Source organism: Sminthopsis crassicaudata, chromosome 6 (assembly GCF_048593235.1).
Source record: "Sminthopsis crassicaudata isolate SCR6 chromosome 6, ASM4859323v1, whole genome shotgun sequence".
Lineage (NCBI taxonomy): Eukaryota > Metazoa > Chordata > Mammalia > Dasyuromorphia > Dasyuridae > Sminthopsis > Sminthopsis crassicaudata.
This window is the reverse complement of record NC_133622.1, coordinates 9,502,427-9,517,766: the sequence shown is the minus strand read 5'-3', so window position 1 is coordinate 9,517,766 and position 15,340 is coordinate 9,502,427. Positions and strand designations below refer to the sequence as shown.

General features: G+C 46.9%; 2 protein-coding genes across 4 annotated transcripts in view; one reads left to right on the top strand and one right to left on the bottom strand.

Moving 5' to 3' along the window:
- The window catches only part of FAM184B (family with sequence similarity 184 member B), a 63,279-nt gene extending 54,996 nt beyond the window's left edge, over window positions 1-8,283 (top strand). For 2 of the 3 annotated variants that reach the window (XM_074274193.1, XM_074274191.1), the window contains exons 12-17: window positions 211-395; window positions 1,213-1,359; window positions 2,524-2,641; window positions 4,928-5,032; window positions 6,399-6,601; window positions 7,284-8,283. In XM_074274193.1, the coding sequence (XP_074130294.1) occupies window positions 211-395; window positions 1,213-1,359; window positions 2,524-2,641; window positions 4,928-5,032; window positions 6,399-6,601; window positions 7,284-7,374 (849 nt within the window). In that variant the 3' untranslated portion in view covers window positions 7,375-8,283. The remainder of the gene's footprint in view (window positions 1-210; window positions 396-1,212; window positions 1,360-2,523; window positions 2,642-4,927; window positions 5,033-6,398; window positions 6,602-7,283) is intronic. The other variant, XM_074274194.1, reaches the window with a different exon arrangement.
- A 508-nt stretch (window positions 8,284-8,791) lies between these two features.
- Window positions 8,792-15,245, bottom strand: MED28 (mediator complex subunit 28). The gene is made up of 4 exons (XM_074274196.1): window positions 15,041-15,245; window positions 14,600-14,666; window positions 11,449-11,561; window positions 8,792-9,810 (listed from the first exon to the last, which is right to left on the bottom strand). Exons 1-4 carry the CDS (start codon window positions 15,212-15,214, stop codon window positions 9,613-9,615), a joined length of 552 nt encoding a protein of 183 aa, XP_074130297.1. The 5' UTR covers window positions 15,215-15,245; the 3' UTR covers window positions 8,792-9,612.
- Window positions 15,246-15,340: the final 95 nt, after the last annotated feature.

Below are 15,340 nucleotides of genomic sequence, written 5' to 3'. Positions count from 1 at the left end.
TGGTCCTAGGGAGTCACCAAATGTCTGTCAGCCTCAGTTTCCTCATCTGTAAAACGGGGATAATGGCGGCATCTCTCCAGGTGCTCGCGAGGCTCCACCAAGAGTCCCTGTGTCCAGTCCTTGGCGGACCCCAGAACTCTCCACAAATGCCTCCTGCCAGTCGCTGTGCCCTTCGGGCCACGTCTGACGGTCCTCCGCCTCCCCCCTCAGGAAGGGAGCAGCCAGAGCCAGATCAGCGCGCTGGCCGGGACAGTGGAGAAGTGCCAGAGGGAGATGGCCGGCCTCAAGAACGAGAACGCGCTCCTGAAGGAGACCCTGCAGCTGCTCAGCGCCGAGGCGGAGATGCAGAAGCAGGGGGCCGTGCAGCTGCAGGAGCGGGAGAGGCAGCAGCGCAGGTGGGTCTCCGGGCCCCCCTCTGAGGGAGCCTGCCCCCGCACACACGGGGGGGGGGGGTGTGACCCTTTGTTTTTAAACTTTCTGGCTCACAAACCCAGCTCCAGGCCCATGCCTCGGCCCGCATCATGTGGGTCTGCTTCCTCTCGTGGACAGTCCAGTTTGTCCTGCCTCCATCAAGGGGATCGAGAGGGGATGCCACGGCCCTCCCCAGAGCATCTGGGTCTGGTGGCCAGAGAGGGGTCAGGATGCCCAGAGATGGCCCGAGACCCCAGCGGTGACTCTGTTGGTACAAGGGGGTTGCAGGATCAGGGGCTGGGAGGAGAGGCCGCCTCCATCCTCCTCCTCCTCTTCTCTGACCTTAGCCTCCCTTACTGGTGTTGGAGGCTCAGCTCTGGGAAGACAAGGCTCATGGCAAGGTCTGGGCTGGGAGGGCTGGTCAGCCACAAAGAAATGGGAGTTTCTCAGGTAATGGGGTCCCAGGCAGGGTCCTCCCCAGGCCAGAGAAGGGGGGCACTCTAGGAGGGCCAGGACCCCCGGCCGGGAGCCGGCTCAGGAGCTGAGGAAGTACAGAGGCTCTTGCCCTTGGGCCCCCCCACCCGCCCTCTGTGCCCATCTGAAGTGGCTTCTTTGCTGCTGTGGGGGGAGATGCAGAAGAGGGTGGAGGTCCCCTAGGCTCAGGGCCCCAGAGCCAATCCCCCACAGTTCTCCTCCCCGTGTCCGGGCGCCCCACCCCACAGATGGGGAAAAGTCTGAATTTAGCGCATGATCCCGGGGCACCTGCAGCCCAGCAGAGATGACGCCCACACTCACTGCCAGGTTGCTGGAGGAGGACCTGCAGGTCAAGCACAAGCAGGAAGTGGAGACCCTGAAGCAGGACCACCGGAAGGAAATCCAGAGCCTGGTGTCCGATTTCGGCAGCACGCAGGCTCACCTGCAGAAGAAGATCGTCTCCTTGGAAACAGAGTAAGCATGGGGCCGCTGGTGGGGCACAGGTGGGGACCCGGGGACAGGCCCCTTCACCTTGTCCCGGCCAGCCACTGGGGAGCCGTGTCTCCTCCCCCGAGCCCGGCCAGTGTCTGTCTGTGGGGGGAAACAGAAGGGACCCTGACAAAACCTTACCTCCCCTGGAGAAAACTCCTTTCTTATACAAACTTCAAAGGACTTACAGTCTCTGGAGAAATGCCTTTGGTATACAATCTTCTCCATATCCTCTGGAAGCAGAAAAGTCTTTTTCAAATACAAATTCTGTTTTATGATCCTGTTTGTGTATAAAATGAAGCTCCGAAATTCTATTCTTTGCAATATGGCTTCTCTTTCTGAAAGCTTATTGCCCGCCGACTCTGTGCCCTTTGCTAATCAATAAAGACTTTGTTTTAACACAGCTTTGAGTAGGAGAATTCTTTCTCTACGGACCCGTCCTTAACACTTTGGAGAGAGGAGAGAGACAGAACCACAGACCCATCTTTGCCACTTAACGCACCCTCTTCAATCTGTCCATCTATCTGTCTCTGTCTCTTTCTCTGTCTCCATCTTTCGCTCCGTCTCTCCATCTCTCTTTTTCTCTGTCTGACTCTGTCTTTGTTTCTCTGTCTCTGTCTCTTTCTCTGTCTCCATCTTTCGCTCCATCTCTCCATCTCTTTTTCTCTGTCTGACTGTCTTTGTTTCTCTGTCTCTGTCTCTTTCTCTGTCTCCATCTTTCTCTCCCTCTCTCCATCTGTCTCTTTTTCTCTGTCTGACTCTGTCTTTGTTTCTGTCTCTGTCTCTTTCTCTGTCTCCATCTTTCTCTCCCTCTCTCCATCTGTCTCTTTTTCTCTGTCTCTGTCTCTTTCTCTCTGCTCCCTGTGGTGCCAACCTGAGACCCCCAGCCCTAGGCACTGTTGCTGCATCTCAGGAGTGACCATGAGAGCAGAACCTACAGGCTGCTCCCACGCTCAGCCAGTGTTTGCCGGTTCTGCCACTGTTCCGGTCCAGAAAGGCCTGGACTGAGCAAGCTGCCGCAATCTCTGCTCGTTCTTGCTCTCTTCTCGGTCTAAGGCAGGATCAACTACTCAGACACGTGACCTGACCCTAGTCCCCCCGACTAGACACCCAGTCACGTCCTGCTCACTCACGTGTTTGTTTGAACAGCCTCAAAGACGCCCAAGAGAAGCTGCGGAAATGGGAGTCGAGGTCCGAAGACTTGCACCTCATCAGCATTTTGCAGAACCGGCTGAGTGAGCGTGAAGAGATCATCAAGCACTTAACGGTAAGGGTTTGGGGAGCCCTGTGTGAACCTGAGGGGGCCCTGCGCAGATGAGGGTGGAGGCCAGAAGCATCATCCCATTAGGCTGTCGGTGTAGCTCTGGAGCTGAGAGCTCATCTGGGCTGAGCCATCCCCCCGGGCCAGCCATCAGACCCTGGGGATCCACGTGATTGTTCTGTCCTCGGCCCTGGGCCCTCCCTGGCTTGGGAGACTTTGCCGCTAAGCTGCAGCCACAGCTGCCTTCACCATCAGTCCGAAGGGAACCCTCTCAGAACCTCTTTGCCCAACCTGGTTTCTCCTGCTCCTCGGAGCTCCTTGCTATTCCTTTTTAGAAACCTCGTATGGATCCTTTCAGGTGTTTGTAAGTCTCTTTTGTGTCCACATGCCTCCTCCCTCCCCAGGGAGCCGTCCCTTGTGACCGGAAACAGCCCCACAAACCCAATCTAACAGCAGAGACCCCAGAATTCAGGAAGGAAAGAGGGGTCCCTGGTCTCTGCTTTAGGGCAGCACCCAACCAAGCCCTCACTTATCATTTATCTTGCTATCCCCCCTAAGCTGAGGTCACATCCCTTACGTGATTTCCACAGACCAAGCCACATTTGTAGTTAGTCTGCTGCCTGTCTTGCTTCCGTTGGAAAAAACTTTTTAAATGTAAGTTCCTTTCGCATCCACATTAGTCTCTTCACACAACTGCCATTTTTCTTCCTCATTGGAAGGGTCTCTTTTTTCTCCACAGTTTCATTCTGGAGCATCTGCTGTCCCTCCTGAGCTGACTCTCCCTATAGAATTTTAGTTCCTAGGACACAAGTGGGCCTGAAATCTGCTCACTGAAAATCGAGGGTACCTGTGGACTCCTGTCCTCTCTCACCCACTCATTTCCTCTCAAGATACCCATCGTTTCTGTCCCTGACAAGCAGCTTCTGGCTGTTAATGAGCATCAGATCCATAGGAGGATTTCTCCTTTTGGTTTCCTCCACCTTTTAGAACAGAGATGTTAGAATATCTCAGCTTTTGAGAGCAGATTAAAATCTAACTGGGAAACACTAAACAAAATAAAAATATCATATAAATATAGTATAAATTTGTGATTTCCTGAGTCAATATGCAGTCTACAAGGGTCCATTTCTACCTGAGTCTGTCACCATCTTTACATGATTTCTGCCCCCCACCCCCGAGGCTGGGGTTAAGTGACTTGCCCAGGGTCACACAGCTGGAAGTGTTAAGTGTCTGAGACCACACTTGAAATCGGGTCCTCCTGAATTCAGGGCTGGTGCTCTGCCCCCTGTACCACCTAGCTGCCCCCTGTCACCATCTTTTTAAAAGACGCAGTCTCATTAGGGCCCAGCCATTGGCTGCAGAGCTTCTGCCAGAGAGGTCTAGGAGGCATTGTCCTTCCTCATTACTATCTCCTATGTCTGTGCTAGGCTCACAGCCTGGTTCCAAACACACCTGTTTCCAGGTGGTCTGTGTATATTCCAGCGCTCATTTTGCTCTTCATCAAGCATCCAAAGGCTTTCCACCATGCTTCCCCACTCAGACTCCTTGGCTCCTTTCCCATATTCTTCATATACAATGCTTCCCTCACCCCATTACTTGTGAATGTGTATGATTAAGCCCTATGCATTTGAACCCAAGACTCAACAAGTCCACAGCTACTCAGGCCCCTTCCCTCTCCTCCCTTTTTTTTTCACCATTTTGCTCCCCTTCGGGTGCTTGTTGCTTAGTTTTCTTTGATTCTGCTCCTTCTCCATCCTTTTTCCCAGAAATAGAAAGCAAAACCTAGACGGCTTTGGGGACCGGACCTGGAGACAGCTGTTCGACTGTTTGTTTCTCAGTAAACCCCTTGGAATGCCCTACGCTTACCTCTTTTTCTTCTTCTGCTTAGGTCTTCTCTTCTCTCCTCCTGTTCCTCCTGCAGAAAATAAATTCAATACTGACTTCCAGGGTAGCCCTTGAGGACCACAAGATTTACATAGGAACTCAAGCATCTGGTCTAATTTGTTTGTTTTACAGAACCAGGGGCATCAAGTGCTGTGTCCAAGCTCACACAGGTAGCAAAATGGCAAAGACAGCATTTGAATCCACACCCCTGAGAGCAAAGGCACTTTTGTCCTGAGCTAAGAATGCTCGGCACATCTAAACACAGAAGGTTTCCCTGAGTCACTGGGGAAAGAGTGCTAAGAATCCAGAAGCGGTCCTTGACTTCTTCCCTCCCCAGACCCCAGGTAATGACTTCCTATTCGGATCTGCCCTCCAGTTTCAAGGCCTTTCCATCTGTTTGTTTTTCAGGAAGAAAGGAGGTTTCAGTGTGCAGCCCTCCCCAACACCCTGTCTCACCGGAACAGGTCCTTTTCTTTCAACCCTCATCCGGGCTACTTGACCCCCTCCATGAAGGTGAACAAGTTCTTTTCTGTTTGAAACATTTACAAAGTATCCCACATACACTGTCTGGCTCAAATAACATTTTAGGTTTATAAAATGTAGAACTGGAAGACACCAAGGGATCATGGTCCAGGAAGCCACCCCAAAGAGACCACCCCAAATTCCTCTACATTAGGAAAAGCTGAGTGGGTCAGGAACCCCTATTGTACAGACTAAAAATGGTCATACAGCCTACCCATGGTGGTCAGTCTGTCCATCTGTGTATCTTGGATGGGGACTGCAGATGGTCAGGAAGCCCCAGTATCACACAGGCTGCAGATGGTCAAGGAGCCCCTATCATAGGACCTACAGGTGGACAGGGAGGGCCCAGAAAGCTTGCTTGGGACACTGCACAGGGATTCCCCCTTCATTCTGGCCCTGGATTTTCAACATCATCATTCTGGTGACGCAAAATGGTTGTGATTAAAGTGTAAAGGAAAATGCAGTGGCCCATGCCAGGGGTTAGGTAGGGTGCTGAATTAATACTCTGAGGGCGAGCTCACCAGGAAAAGTGTCATAAAAGGCATCATCAAAACGGGGTCAGAAAAACTTGGGGAGGTCACGAAGGGACAGTGAAAGCCGGTATGGCGGGCAGGTCCTCTTAAGGGAGACTTATTACACTAATGCATTGCCATATTCACTCCAGGGCTATCACAGATCCATTCTAATCTTGAGTAAAATCCAACATCCATTCATCAACTTTCAAATATGAAAACTTTTTAAGTGATCATACGTAAAATGTCAAAATTTTTAGCTTTTTAAAAACAAGCATTTTAACAAACCCATAGCAAAAAGTTCCCATCTCTCTCTGACACATACTGGCTGTGAATGGGCAAGTCACTTAACCAAGCAAGCCGGGCAGTTCTCCAAGGAGCGTAAGTTGCAGAGCAGCCAAAGGCTTGCGCCATGATCGGCGTATGGGCCGCCATTTTGGTTTTACCTTTCACTCCGCATCTCTTGGTACGGCTCCCTCATTTGTCCGTATCCTGCATGTGCTTCCCTTCTTATGGCACAGCTCCATTCCATCACATTCACATTCTCTAGTGGTTGCACTCATGGCTTATTCCAGGAAACCACTTCTCGCCGAGAGCCGATCCCTTTGCCAGAGGAATTCTATCATCTTTGAGACCTCGGCAAATGCTGAATGATTCAAAACCCGTCAGTGGAATAAATAAAGGCAGCCCGTCCTTTAGGGACCTGGAATGAAGAAGTCCATTGGTGTTGAGCACTTTGATTCTGGCATTCTGAAATTCCACAGTGGTCCTTTTTCTCTGCTGCTTGTGTCTACAGTGCCCTCCAAGTGCGAGATACCTTATGAACCCTTCCTTTAAATTAACAGAAAAAGAAAATGGAGGAAGTTCCCAGCCGGGTGGTCAGTGTGCCAAACTTAGCCTCCTATGCAAAGAATTTACTGAGTGGTGATTTGAGTTCCAAGAGAAATGCTGCACCAATAACCAAATCACCAAGCTTAGACCCAAGTTCCAGCTGTGTTAGGGCTGGTCATCAACCAGTCAAATCTCCAGATGCTAAAACTGCCACAAGGTAAGCAGATAAACCGTCTGGTTCAATTTTTCCATGGAGTTACTTGGAAAAATAAAACGAGACTAAACCTACCACTAACAGCTGATTTAGAATTCAAAAGGTGGCAAATACTTGAACTGTGCTTGTCCGTTCTTTTCTGGGGGGAGTGGGAAAGGGAGAAGTGGTCTTGGCCCGTGATGTCATTGGTGTGGACATTTAACATGGAAACTCCCTCCACCGACGTAGACTGGCAAGCCATCTGTAAATTACGGCCTTCGAGAGTTGCCTGGGGGACCCAGAGGTGAAATGACCATGGTCACATAGTATGTGTCAGAGGAAGAACTGACTCCTCTTCGAGATCAGCTATCTCAAGCTGATATGCCACATTTACTTACCTATAAAATCCATCTATCTGATGGGAGGAGAAGAACTGTCCCAGGGACTAATTATACGTGGGCACTATATATATATATACACACATATATATATATACACACACATATGTGTGTATGTGTGTGTGTGTGTTATATATTTACAGTCTGCATACCTACTGAGCAGATTGCAGCTCCATATTGCCCAGATATGCACGTACATTTTCTAACTTTAAAAAAAAACTTACTTATGTAGTTCTAGAGCAAAAAATTATTTGTGAATGTTAAATTACTAATTACAAACATGAGTTTATCATGTTTCTGTTTTTTAGGACTGAAGACAATGAAACAACGCAAGCCAAAGAAGTCCAAAAACAAGGTTCTCAGCATCAGGAATGGTTTACAAAATACTTTTCATTTTAGGCTTTTAAACCTAATCTGAAAGATAACATTTGAGAAAAATCTTTTTTTTCTTCAAAAATGTCCAATTTAGGAATGGATTGAAAAAGAAAAGGTAACTTTTGCTATGTAATGACACTTCATAGCTTAGAAGAACTTTAGGATTAATATTCTATTATGAGTTCACTAAGGAAGTTCCTTAGATCAAGGTCAAGGTAAGATCATTTTCCTTCCTACTTGAACAAATTATTCAGTGTTAATCAGAAAGCACTCATAGGGAAACTTTCCATATGGGTTTTGCGTCACATTTTTGGTGTTCACCATTTACAGAATGTCAGTTCTTGCGAATTGTGTAGTTAGTTGGCTTTATTTGTAGTTTTGTTGGTCCAGAAAGTAACCTTGTGACTGTTAGAAAAGTGACTGGACTAGAAACATGTTTTCTGTAAGCCGACGTATTTACTGTGGAGCACGTCACCACAGTAAAAGGAGTAAAAGTCATTTTCATTGATAAGAAGCTAATCGATACCTGTAGAGGCCGTAGAGCCGTTTATCTCATTATGGCCGCACTGCATGGAACTTCTGTACATTTAAAGGGTAAATGGTTTGGGGTGAATCAGGACCCAATTAAATTGGTGGGCCATTTCCTAGCATTAGATGCTTCCACAAACTTTTAGTTTCTTCATTAAATCCACTTTGCACCTGGCAGAGCTATGGGATTTGACAGGACCCAACACCTCTTATGATCCAAAATAACCTCAGCCCTTTGGTGCTGGCCTAAATGGTGCTCAATGAAACCAGTTCCGGTAGATGACATTTACCCTCTGTACGGGCACTTGCTGAGACAACCAACCTTCCTGTACTGCCACTTTTTAAGTCTTTGTTCTGAATAAAGCCAACAGCTGGGAAGTAAAAAAGGCTTTGTTGCGTATTCTTCAGCAGAAAGCTGATGTCCCGAGGCTGGGAAGGGATGAGGGATCGCTGTCCGAGTGACGGGCAATTAGATTTCACTTCAGCAGAAAATGCTTTTGTGAATGAAAGAAAAATGTACTTTCTTCCAGAGGTCATCTGCCATTTCCATTTTCATCTATCTATCCATGGTAAGCAAAACACAAAGATCTAGGGAAGATTTTAAATAGGCAGCTGCTGGTTGCCACACAGAATTCAGACATGTTACTTTCAGAAGCAGAATGTTGTTCTTTTATTTCCTTCCTTTCTTTGTTATGTCAAATGGCTACTGGGTGAGGCAGTCTTGCTTTGTTTCTGTACTTCAGTGCCATAACATTCATGCTTTTCTTGAACACCAGAGAAAAACTTGCCCTTCTTTTTTGGCTACAGCCTCAGAAGGCGAGCGACTTGCTGCCCAGAATCTGAGATTCTAACACAATTTTCAATATTCAAAGAGTACCTACTCTCAATCAATCACTGTCTCCAGTCACAATAATTCTGGGATACTGGGATCTTTTTATTTGTTCTCAGTAATTAAGACATGTTTACATAGGATCTTCTTTCAAAAAGCCCAAAGAATTTATAAATATCAAGTCTCTTTGAGACCGGCACAGAAACACTTAATATACCACTCTGAATTTAAGCACAACAATTTAGGCACAGGGAGGTCTCCTAGTAGTAAAAGAATCAGTTCTTCAGATATTAGAATCAGTTCTTCAGAACTGATTAGAATCTATTTCCCAGACTACTTTTCTTCCCAGCAGCCTACATACTCAAATATATAGCATGGAATAAATGGAAATCTACACAAAAAGAGTTAATTGGCTATGCAAGTGCAAACTGAAGGCTAAAAATGTGCTATAATAAACTTAGGAAGCTAATAGATGTCTCACATCCAACTAGAACACAAAACACAAAAGGCTCTGGATTTTCTCCAATAAAAATGTGTTAGTTGAGCCATTTAAGAAATCTCTTTAGAAAACAAATTCCAAATGGTTAATAATTTAGTTATCCATAAATACATATTAAAGGCAGTAACCTCTGCCCAAGTAACCTCACTTCCCCTAAAACAAAACCAAAGGCATCTCAATGATAAAGCAACTGACAAAGCTTTGAAAAAAGTATTAATTTCAGTTTAACAGAACAGTATGCATTCCAGACAATTTACAGAAATATACTTTAAAAAACTCTACATTAAAAAAAAAAAAATTTGGTGAAGTTGAGTTTTTTTTAAGCAAAATATTTTGTATATCAATGTTCTCACTAAAATTACGAGTAAGAAAATTCTCCATCTGCTCCTTTTGTAATCGGCACTCGTCACGTCTGCTTCATGGGTGCAGGAATATTGGCTGACGCCTGTTCAAGATATGCCAGTGGTCCTTGGGGTATGTCAGCAGGTTTCTTATGTTGAATGTTGATCTCTTCCAGTACCTGTTGCCAGTGCCGGAGCTTTGCCAAATGCTTCTGGACCAATGCTTCTTTTCTCTGTAATTCATTTCTTAACTCGGAAACATCCTACAAGGAAATCCAAGGAAAATAAAATTCTTGACTATGTGGTTTAAGAGCCTAAAAAAACTAAAATGAAAGAAATGGAAGATTCTATAACTGAATTCCCTATATTCCAAAGCTGGAACCAGCTCTTTGAACAATCAGAAGGACTGATTCCTAAATTTGGGGAATTATCCATGAATTCTTGGTTGGAAGGGCCCTCATGACTCATGTCCAAATGTTTACAAAAATCAAATAAGCTGTCTAATTCCCCGTATAAGCCACGATAGAATTTTAGCAACAAGCAGAGGCAGATGAGCTCTAGCAGCAATCCAGCCTGGGTCTGGGCAGCTCTAAGTGTCATTAAGTTTTTCCATATAACAAGCCCCAAATTTCTCTTAGTAATAGACCTCCACTGTTTCTACCTGAAGCCCTTCCAATCCCTGCCATCATCCTCTTAAGCCCTGCCTGGTTCCCTAAACAGATTCTCCCAAGGTAGTCCCCCTCCTCCCCCCTGCCGTGGCCCAGATCCTGAGGGTCTATCCTGACGGTCTCTATCTGCACTCTGACAAGGCTTGCCGTCTCAGACCATCGTGGACACTGCTTCCTGGCCAAGTCCACGTTAGCTCATGTCTGGTATCTAAGCCTAAAGGGAGACTCAGAGATGTTGGCTTTGTAATCAGATGAGCTCAACCCCGGGAGCCAGTCACTATGGGGGCGACCCAAGGCACATTCCCACCTATTTGGACTTGAGTTTCTTATTGACAAAGTCAGGGGGTTGCATGGTATTAACCAGGGACAAGGACCGGGGCCCTGCTTCCCATGCCGAACATCCTGAACTTCAGTACTGGACTTGACCCAGTACCCCTGAATTTTATGGCCATCCCATCCTCCTGATCTGGTGAACTCTGTTGGGGTGCTGACTCAACTCTCCCAGCTTCTTGAAAAGCACGTGAACTATGCTAAGGAGGATAAGGGCAAGAAGTGACCCTAAAGCACTCTATGGAGACTTTCCAGGTGGGCATCAATCTGTCTTCTACCTTCTGGGTTCAGCATTCAACCAATTCTTCAATTATTTAGTCATTCTATTGTTTATTATTTAATTCTAGTTATTTAAATATATAAAATTAAGTTCTACTAATTAATCATTGTCCTATTACTTGTTATTCTTTTAAGTACAATATAAATTTTCTTGCTATCCCAATCTAATAATATCTTCACAAAAAAAAAAAGGAATGAGATTTTTCTAGCACAACATAGGCCTGAGGAAGTCACGTTGGCTCTTAAGAGATCCTTAGAGATCACTGTTGTTCCCTGCCTAAATACCAAGGAACTTATAACTAACCTTCAACCAAATTTTTTCTAAATCCTCAGGTTAGAAACCATCACCTAGTGTTTGACCAGTCCCTGATATAAACAATGTTTAAACTTATTTTCAAGGTTTTGGAATAAAACAGCACCATTGTCCTACTCACATTTAATCTTTAAAAACTTATTTTAATCTATTATTAACTGTATGAAATTATAACATCGTTTCAATTAGAAACATACTACACTGACTCACTTATGTTTTCCCTAAGAACTAATATTGGATTGAGATGGGTATTTATTTGCTTGTGCTAAAATCTGAGTGGCTGAGACATCGAGAAAGTTTAGATTCATTACCTCTTTGATAACTTGCTCTGGTTTCTGGACAGACAGCTGTAATCTTTTCTGAAGGAAAAAGCACTCTGTTTGTCTTGCAACATCCAGAAACTTCTGAATACATTGATCCACACCTAAAATTCAGAAATTATGTAAATCCCCAAGGCAGAAGAAATAATGATGTAATACAGGAATGACCACCCAAATTTCTTCCTAAGTCTCCCAAAGGAGCATTTAACTTGGAAGTCAAGCTCACTGGATTTTTCTAATCCCAATATATAGGTAAAATAGACTACATTAATCCTACCTATTAAGCACATGGCTATCAGTCTTCCTCCCATCCCAAGTTCAGTTATGAGCCCACAAACAGTCCCCTACCCTGCATCCTCCAATTTGCATGCTGATGTGGTCCCCACCTTATACCCCTGATCTCAGGGCCCAAGAGTTGGACCCTTTCCAATTCCCAATTGCTGCGTCTGGAGCTCAGTCCCTGTCCTTCCGCCCCCACCCCCAGGCCTCGATCCTTCTCCCTTTGACCTCAGTCCACACCTCCATCTTTTCCACCCTTTTAAATCATGGATTCAGTCTCGGGCTTCTCGCCTCCTTGTCCCACCAGCTCATATTTCTTGCCAGACCCCAGGCCCATAGGAAGTTAACTATCTGCCTTGTGCTGCCAAATGTTGATGGAGAATCAGTCCGTTTATTTGATCTGCTCCAAATCTTGCCTATGGGATCTTAACTGAAGCCTTGGTTCTGCTACAAACAATCCCTTTTACTGTTTCTGACTGATGAGTTGAAGGTTCCAAATCTCTTCTTAGACTTTTACTGAACACCTCCTGTGTACCTGGCAGCAACACCCTCCCTTTACCTCCCAAACCTCCTTTTTAAATAGAACTCGTCACACTTTACTGAAGAAATGAAGGCCTCCAATCCTCCCGGCCTCCCCCTTTCTACACTTCAGAACAGCACAGCAGCCTCCCGGGGCTCTCCCTCTTTGAACAGGTCAGGATGACCTGTCTTATACTCTTGGACCCAAACCACCCCCTCCCACCTCCTGCAAGGGCCTGCCTCTTCCCTCAGCACCCCTTGCCCTCATTTCTTTTTTATATCAGGCTCTTTCCCTGCTTCCCACAAACACTGCTATCCCCTCAGGTCATCCCCCTGGCTCTCCGGTCTTCACCTCCTGCCTCCTCTGTCTCATTTATCATGGAGACTGCTTTCTTCATTTCCCCAGTGACTTTGCTAAATTCTTGACAGCTCTCAACCTTCTGGACTTCCTGCCCGTAATCTGTGGACCCAAGGACATTCACTTTCTGCATCCTCCCTGGATTGCCAGGAATTCTGTCAGACTGGCTCCTGGCTTCCCCTTTACACTCAGTGTGCCAAGGGCCAGGATCACCTCCATTCAAGAGGTGATTTTCCCAACCACGGATGCGGCTCCATTTGTCCACATTCTCATTACCGGCCCACGACCTAACTCATCTCCTGACTCCGGGCCCTCTCCCTGTACCTTCCGTCCAGCTGCAGAACTGACATTCTTAAAGCCTGGGTCAAAGTAGGTGCTTTTCTTGCTCTAGAAGCTTGGGATTAGATGATTTCCTTGAGAATAACACGGATAATTAGAGACTGCTCCAGGGGAAAACATGAGAAAGACAGGGTGAAGTAACTGGAATTAGGAAAGCCTTGGGCTGGACTTAACTTCTACCTCTATGGAAAATCACTTCTGCTTCAGCTCCTGCTTCCATAAAGTGGGATTATACAATTTAAACAGCTCACAGAATTATATACAAACCCTGAGTTATTTAACAAAATGCCCCAAGGTCATTTGCCCACTAAATCACACCCCCTTCTTACCACTGATTTTTGGGGTCTTTACCTCCAACAGGGAATTTTGGCCTCCTAGCCTGATTATTACAAACACTTCTTTGTGCTCTTCACCACAGCCAAAGCAGACTCCTTGCTATCTGCCAGATACACCAGGTGTTGTGCCAGCCCTACCCCTAAACCGTGGCAAATTAAATTTCTTCCCCCTTTAAATCGGAATTTCACTTTGTTCACACCTCGAAGGTTCTGGTCATTTCATTCACGACTATAATTCCCACTGAAGATCTTTCCCAATAGAGAATACTCCCTCATAAGGTTCTCAAAGTTCTCCTTAAAACCAAGCACCACTGTAACTCCATCAACCTTGTTCCTACGAATTATCTCACAGCATAATGCCGTTAGGGAGGCAGCCCTGCACTTCCCCTGCAGAGGAAACTGTGTGTGCCCGTGCTCAAGTTTCTGTAGAGGAGCAAAACGAGGCGGCCAAAGGCCATGGGCCCGTCCATTTGGAGAAACTGACCTACGTTACAGAAGCACAGAAGTTTAGGAAGAAGGAATTTCAGTCTATTTAACACCTTTTATGGATGAGAACAGAGAGGCTCTAAGAGGCTCGTTCAGAGACTGAATGGCAGAGCCCCCTGACCTTCTGCCGCCTGGAACGCCCGCCCTCCCCTGAACCAGCTCTAAGGGGGCTGAGACACGCGCCTTCTTTCACAGGGAAGTTTAAGAGAGTAACATGCCGTGAATGTGCATTCTGAGAACGCGGGAAAACCGAAAGGCAGAAACGTTCTTAGGGGGTTACTTTAGAACACATTCTTGAAACCCTTCAACAACAATACTGTATGAGGATCAGTTCTGATGGACGTGGCCCTCGACGACAACAACGAGATGAACCACATCAGCTCCAATAGAGCAGTGATGAACCGAACCAGCCACACCCAGCGAAAGAACCCTGGGAGATGACTATGAACCACTACAGAGAATTCCCAATCCCTCTGTTTTTGTCCGCCTGCATTTCGGATTTCCTTCACAGGCTAATGGTACACTGTTCCAAAGTCGCATTCTTTTTGATCAGTAAAACAACTGTTTGGACATGTCTACGTACAGTGTATTTAACTTATACTTTAGCATGTTTAACATGTATTGGTCAGCTGCCATCTGGGGGAGAGGAGGAGGGGAAAAATTGGAACAAAAGGTTTGGGGACTGTCAAAGCTCCGAATGGAGACTGCGCTATTTCATCCGCCCACACCTTCCTCCCAGCAGAGTGACTCATCCCAGCGCAAGTGACAAGCAACAAGTGAAACCAACACAGCAAAAGTAACACTTTAAACAGAACGAGTTTCTTACCAGTTCGGATTTCCTCCTGGTCGGTGCCATTGACATAGTCCTGACTCACCAAGGAAGCAAAACAAGCCTAGAGTCCAAAGGCAAACACAAACAGCTTAATCCATACAAATAATAAAAGCACGTGGGCTGGTGGCGGGAGAATCTCCCGGAGCCTGATTCAGTAAATAACGTCAGCACAAACTCAGGTTCTCTCAGGGAGCCTGGCTTCTTAACCCTGAGCACAAAGCAAGGTCTCCCGTCCCTTTACATCCCGGAGAGGACCGTCAGATCCCAGGATCCAGCCCCCAAAGCGCAGCCCCGCCCTTGCCCCGACCCGAGCCCGGACCTCCCCCTCCCCCACCCCGGCGCCCAGAGTTCCGGAGGGCATCTTCTCACCAAAACAGCCCAGGGAGTCTCTGTAACTGGGGGGCCACGAGAGGCGGGGCATGAGAGGTACCTTACCTCGAAAGACGCTTCCAGCTCGTCCACTAAAGTACTGTTGGAGCTCCTCATGCCGCCCGCCGCCGTCGGGAGCAACGCCACTTGGGCCGAGCTCCCGGGGGGTCCTGGAGGCGGAGGCGGCGGAGGGGGACCCGGCTGCTGAGTCGCGAACATCCCTCCCAAGGAAGCAGCCATCTTAGGACTGGCTTCTCCACTGAACTTGCGCGAGGGGTGGGGTGGGGTGGAAATAAGTTTCATGGAGCATGCGCAGAAAACATCGCGCGAACCAAGCATGCGCCACCTGGACCTGAATTAAAAGCT